This window comes from Capsicum annuum, chromosome 1 (assembly GCF_002878395.1).
Source record: "Capsicum annuum cultivar UCD-10X-F1 chromosome 1, UCD10Xv1.1, whole genome shotgun sequence".
NCBI lineage: Eukaryota > Viridiplantae > Streptophyta > Magnoliopsida > Solanales > Solanaceae > Capsicum > Capsicum annuum.
Genome location: NC_061111.1, coordinates 143387177 through 143394404, shown reverse-complemented (window position 1 = coordinate 143394404; position 7228 = coordinate 143387177). Strand labels below are relative to the sequence as shown.

General features: G+C 31.7%; 1 protein-coding gene across 1 annotated transcript; it reads left to right on the top strand.

Annotated features, from left to right (window-relative positions):
• The first annotated feature begins 327 nt into the window (after nucleotides 1–327).
• LOC107856234 (putative B3 domain-containing protein Os04g0347400) lies at nucleotides 328–2550 on the top strand. Its single transcript, XM_016701221.2, has 2 exons — nucleotides 328–477; nucleotides 1584–2550. The coding sequence occupies exons 1-2, from the start codon at nucleotides 397–399 to the stop codon at nucleotides 1830–1832; spliced, it is 330 nt and encodes a 109-aa protein (XP_016556707.1). The 5' UTR covers nucleotides 328–396; the 3' UTR covers nucleotides 1833–2550.
• Nucleotides 2551–7228: the final 4678 nt, after the last annotated feature.

The window sequence follows — 7228 nt, the reverse complement described above, 5'->3', positions numbered from 1 at the left end:
TATCAAGAATATTATTACAGATATCAAATGGGTGATAAACAAAAATTAGCCCATAAATATGCTTAACTATGAAATAGTATCTTAATAGATACGAGTTAAATAAAAAAATCAGTACAATCTTAATCAAGAGCAAACTATTTGTTTATAATTTTTGAATTTATGCATCATTAATTATTAGAATAAAATATAGAAGATGAAAAAAATAGTCAATTTTGTCATTAATGATGAAATATAGAAAATAGTAGTTTGGAAAATCTAAATCATTTAAAATCTAATATAACTTGCCAAGTATTAATTACTACATCAGCTTGTGTTAATTCTATTAGTTCTATTTATATCGAAGGTCCCATATTGCAAACATAACATGTATTAGAATTGAAAAGAACTGATAGGAAAATGGCGAGAATGAGAAACAGTAACGGAGATGATAGCTTTTGCTTCTACAAGATTTTGTTTGATCCTGAAATTGAAGAATTGGTAAGGTTAAATCCTCTATTACTGAACTAATATTTTTTTTTATATCTATTTTTTCATAAATTTAAATTTTCAGATAGGCTATTTTCATATATTTATTTTAGATCCAGATCGATAACACGCTCTTTCAAGTTTGCTTGATTTTATGCAGAAATTACACATATATGAATAACTTTGTTGACGAGGTGGTAACTTTATTCCCATAAATTGTTGAAAATTAGCTCTAGCTCCATTTAATATTTAATTCCCGATCAACACATTTTCTTGAGGGTAAACATGTTTAATTAACTCTTTTAGATCCAAAAAATTATTTATATATCTAAATTGTTGGAGAAAACACTTTAATTTATTCTTTTAGATCTAGAAAATGTGCCTTTTTTCACGCTTGTTGATATTATTCATGAATTAACAATTAAATAGCTAAGAGTCAACTATTTTTACTTTAATTTCAGTTCTTCAAATCTTATAAGGATGGAGGTGAAACACGAATTAACAATTAAATAACTAATAGTCAACTAATTTTACTTTAAATTTTAGTTCTACAAATCTTATCAAATATCTAGAGAAAAAACATTTATTTATAAATTTTTCGTTTAGTACTTTTAGATCTACAATCTTATTCACAAATTTAAATTACCAGAGAGTAAATTCTTGCATTTATTTACTTAGATTTCAAACAATGTGTTCCTAACATGCTTGTTTGATCTTACTCATGAATTATGCGTGCAAATATCTTTGTTGATAGATAGAGCTGAAATTTTAACTCAACTTAAATTATGAAGAGTCCGATCGTTTATTTATTATTTTACTATCTGGAGATTAAACAGATCTACAACACTGCTCTTTATGCATTGTTGTACATTATTTTAGATTTTGAATTAAGTATGCATAATTATTTTTATTGATTGCTGGATGTGAAACTTGAACTCAACTTAAATCAATAATACATCAAATAACACTTAAATTTAATCTTTTTAGATCTATATCGGTACCTATCCATGTATTCTAATTGTTTACTTGCATTAGATATGTTAAAATTATATTATGTTGATAAATGATGATGAAACTCAAAAGCATTATTTTTGTTCTTTATTTTATTTTGGTTATAGAGAATTCCATCAGATTTTGTGAAACATATAACAGAACAAGCTACAGAAATAGCATTTTTGGTGGGGCCTTGCGGCAAGTATTGGAACATAGAACTAAAATCTAATGAAGGTGGGATGTTCATTCATGGTGGCTGGAAGAATTTTAGGATGGAGCAGCATTTTGAAGGGGGTGAGCTCCTGCTTTTCAATTATGATGGAAAAATGACATTTCATGTACGCGTTTTTGACAAGAATGGACTGGAGAGATAATTAATATAATTCAAATTGTAGTGAAGAGAGAGTTGTTGTATGGATATTAAAGGTCAAAGGAGTTAAGTGGTATTTATCCGTTAAATAATATTAATTATCATAGTGAAATGCTGAAGTGAGGTGAGAATTTACATTGAAGACTGCTTCTTATCTAAATTATGTAAGAGTTCTATTATCCTTCTAAATTATGCAAGAGTTCTATTATCCTTCTAAATATAATAAGGCTATGGAAAGAAGGTCAAGAGAAAATTCTACAATGACTGGAACAAACATTGTAGAAGACGATCACAACTCCAAAAAATGCAAGAAAGCTGGACATGAAAGCAATCAACCCAAGAAGAAATTCAAGAAAAAATGCTTTAACTGTGTCAAGATTGTTCATAAGTCCATGAATTGTCGTACCCTAAAGAAAGGGAAGAAAAAGGACCAAGTAAATATTGTTGAGTCCAAGAAAGAAACAGACGATCTGTGTGCTATGCTGTTCGAATGCAACTTGGTGGGAAATCCTTGTGAATGGTGGATGAATTCCGGTACCACCCGCCATGTTTGTGCTAATAAGGAGTTATTTGCTAATTTTTCTCCTGCTCAAGGGGAAGAAAATATATATATGTCCAACTCTGCTACAGCAAAAGTAGAAGGAACAAGAAAAGTATGCTTGAAAATGACTTCAAGCAAAGTGTTGACACTCAACAATATCTTGTAAGTACCGGAGTTACAAAAGGACTTGATTTTTGTATCACTTCTAGACAAGAACGGATTCAAATGTGTATTTATTTCCAGAAAAATTGTACTTAGTAAAGGAAAAGTATATGTAGGAAAAGGCTACCTCACAGAGGGCCTATTCAAAATGAATGCAATGAATGTTGAAATCAATAAAAGTTCTTCTTCTTCTCACTTTCTTGAGTCATATGATTTATAGCATGAACGATTAGGCCATGTTAATTACAAAACATTGCAAAAACTGATTAACTTAGAAGTTTTGCCAAAATTTGAGTGCAATAAATCAAAATGTTAAACGTGTGTGGAATCAAAGTATGCTAAGCATTTGTACAAGTCCGTTGAAAAGAATTCCAATCCCTTAGACTTAATCTACAATGACATTTGTGATATGAAGTCAACACCATCTCATGGTGGGAAAAGTATTTTATAACTTTTATTGATGATTGTACTAGATATTGTTATGTCTATTTGCTAAATAGTAAGGATGAAGCAATAGGGGTAGAGAATATGAATCTGTCTTTGCGCAAATATGTCTAGAGAATGGAATTGTCCATCAAACTACAGCACGATATTCACCTCAATCTAATGGAATTACGAAAATAAAAAATCAAACCTTAAAGAAAATGATGAATGTCTTACTAATAAGTTCAGGTTTATCGAAAAACTTAAGGGGAAAGATATCCTTATGGCTAACCGAATACTCAATGGAGAGCCCCATAGTAAGACATAATCAATTCCATATGAAAAATGAAAAGAAAGGAAACCCAACTTGAAATATTTTAAAGTGTGGGGGTGTCTAGCAAAGGTCCAAGTTCCTATTCCTAAAAGAGTAAGGATAGAACCTAAGACGGTGGACTGCGTATTCATAGGATATGCTAAAAGCAGTAAAGTATGTCGGTTTTTGATTCATAAATCCAAACATTCGGATATTAATGAAAATACGGTAATTGAATCAGATAATGATAAATTCTTTTAACATATTTATCCGTATAAAACTAGACACAAACAGTCTAGTGGGGATTCTAAACGACCACAAAATGAACTAAGTGAGGATGTACATAATGAAATGAATCCAAGACGTAGTACACATCAAAGGACGTCAACTTTGTTTGGATCAAATTTTGTAATATTTCTCTTAGAAAATGAGCCTCAAACATTTAAAGAAGCGATGACGTCTTTGGACTTATCCTTTTGGAAAAAGGAAGTCAATAGTAAGATTGATCCACTTGAAATTTCCCTTCAAGGCAGAACACTTGAGGTGATCCACTACCAACACACCTTGGGAGGGCTGGTAGACTGTCACCATGCATACCCTTATATATGCTTTAAAGAAATAAATTCACTACCAAAAAATCACGATGGGCATTTTCAAACCCCAAATCGTGTGTTATTTGATCCTAACAAGTTCTTTGACTTCTTTGTATCTGTTGTTTCCGGGTACATAATCTATATGTGTTGCTGAAATTACAATAATATTACAATTGAAAAATTACAAGTAAAGAAAATAAAAAAGTTGTCTTCTTCTCCTTTGGCTGAGGCGCGTATATCTCGCTCTCTTTAAGGGGATTCAAGTCCACTGCAGCAAATTATTTCACCGGTCTAGTAGTAATCTTCTTTACTTGTCCCCTCCAGGATACAACAGCCTTATCATAAGGAACAACTCAACAACTCTGGACAAGAGTTGAGTTCAAAGCTCCACAAAAAGAACACATCCCTTCAACTAATAAACTCTTTTTTTTACTAACTTTATGCACTCTTTGTTTTCTTGTGTGCTATGCTTATGTTGTTGTGGGTGGTATCACAAAATAATGCAAGACCACCTCTATTTATAGCTGAAGAAAAATCTTTCATGTAATGGATAAGAAGAAAGTGGATAAAGATAGAATATCAATGTTCTTTTTGGTTACATGAATCTCAAAGAAAAATGGTCAAATTCATCCACCATAATCAAGAATTAAATGCATGATACATTGCCTCAAAAGTGACATGAAAAGCCATTGTCATTAGGAGAAGAATGTAATCAACAAATACATGCACTAACTCTAAATAATGATAATGCATGAATAAAGATACACTTTAATATAAATAAATATTAAAATGTTCTTAAACCACCAATCCCCACTCATTTTAATATTAACACAAGAGGAAGACTACCATGCATAATGAAGGTGTGCTCTGCATTGAACCTCCACTTAGTAAAACAGTAATTTTTACTCCAGACTCGTAGTGGTCTCAGACTTGAACTATGACTGCTTAAGGGAAATAAAAAGTCACTTCTTACACATAATAGTCAAGGTGTTGACATGAGCTTTATAGCCATCACATTAAGACCTTGTGCTATCCCAGTTTTAATGAGTGTCTTCTGAGAATGAGCCTAATTCTCATAGAAAGCGACCTACCTCCACACTCACATAGGTGAAATTTGTCGAGAGTGCTCCTGTAATTTAGCACCCCACTCATACGAGCTACAAATTTTCATTAAGAATTTTTTAAACTCAATCTCACAATCATTACAGGTAAATGCACTATAACCATATGAAGGGATAAAAAAGTAGTGCATTTTTCACAACAAGTCATCATGTGATTCATTTTTTCCATTGAGCCTAGTTATAGGATCTCAGTCCCCAGGTTGGGTTTCCTCACATATGACTCAATATTCAATAGGCTTCAATCTCATCCCCTTCGGTGTACTCCAAACCTTTTCTCTTGCTAAGGTCTTAGTCAATGGACCTGCAAGATTATCACATGATTTGACATAATCAATATTAATGGTACCATTTGTCAAATATGATCTCACATTACTGTGTTTTCTCCTTATAGGTCTGGATTTACTATTGTAATAACGGTTTTGAACTCTACCAATTGCAGTGGTTCTATCACAATGAATTAAAATAGGAAAAAATATTTTTTCAAAATAAGGTATTTGAAATAACAAATCTCTCAACCAATTCGCTTCTTCACTAGCTGAAGCTACAGCAATTAGTTCAGCCTCCATGGTAGAGTTAGCAATAATTGTTTATTTTTTAGACTTCCAACAAATAGCACCATCACCCAAAGTAAAAACATAACCAGTAGTGGATAAGGAATCACCTGATAAAATGTTCTAATCCGCATCACAAAGGCCTTCAAGTACAACAGGATATTTTTTATAGGACAAACCACAATTTTTCGTTCCAATTAAATATCTCATTACTCTCGTTATAGCATGCCAATGTTCATTACCTGGCTTGCTAGTAAACCTGCTAAGTGCTAAGTACTCCTACTGCATATGCAATATCAGGCCTAGTGCAATCAGTCACGTATCTCAAACTTCACATTACGCTAGCATATTCCTTTTGATTTATAACATCATTTTTACTTTCAACAAGAAACAAGTGAATACTAGAATCAAATGGAGTTACAACATGCTTGCAATCAGGGAAATTATATTTTTCAATATTTTCTCAACATAACGTGACTGGTCAAGGAAAATTCCATTACATGTTATAGTAATTTTTTATTCCTAGAATATAACTTGCTTCACCAAGATCTTTCATATCTAAATGGCTTCTAAGAATATTTTTAGTTTCACAAATAACATTTATGTTAGAGTCAAAGATCAATAAATCATCAACATATAGGCAAATAATAACGTGTGAATTAGTCCAAGACTTATGATATATGCAATTATCACACTCATTTGTTTTAGACTCATTATCAATCATGCAGGAATCAAAATTTTCATGTCATTGCTTTGGTGCCTATTTTAAGCCATATAGGGATTTATTAAGTTTACACACTTTCCTTTCTTGGTCAGCCTCAACAAAACATTCGGGTTATTCCATGTAAATCTCCTTATTTAGGTCTCCATTTAAAAAAGCAGTTTTTACATTCATTTGATGACTTTGTAAATCAAAAATTACCGCAATAGCAATCAAAAGTCTAATGGATGTAATTCTAGTTACTGGTGAAAAAGTATAAAAAATTCTAGGCCTTCTAATTGCTTAAAACCTTTAGCCACTAGCCTAGCCTTATATTTATCAACAAATCCATCCGGTTTTTATTTTTTACGTAAGATCCATTTACATCCAATTTTTTTACAACCCGGTGGTAAATCAACTAAATTCCAAGTTTTATTGAAAAGTGATTCCATTTCATCATTTACAGCCTCTTTCCAGAAAATAGCATCATGTGAAGGCAAAACTTCTTTTAAAGTGTTAGGGTCATCTCCAACGTTAAAAACATAATAATCAGGACCAAAATCTTTTTCTACTCTAGCTCATTTACTTCTTCTTAACCTAAAATCATCTTTTTCTTTATTTTTTAAAGTAGAAGTAGAAGAGCTAGATAGTGACAAAATATTTTCTTCAGTCCTATGACCCCCACTATTTTTTGAATCAAAAGGGAATTTATTTTCATGAAAAATAGCATCACCTAATTCTATTATCATACTATCTTCAAGATTAAAAATTTTATAGGCCGCACTATTTGAAGCATAACCAAGAAAAACACAAGTAGTAACTTTTTTACCCAACTTAGAGATTTTAGGATCCCTTGACCTTACATAGGCTAAGTAACCCCAAACTCTTAGATATCGTAGATTTGGCTTATGACCTTTGCACAACTCAAAAGGTGTTAGTTTGGTCATTTTATGAGGCACACGATTCAAAGCATAAAAAGCGGTCAAAAGTACATCA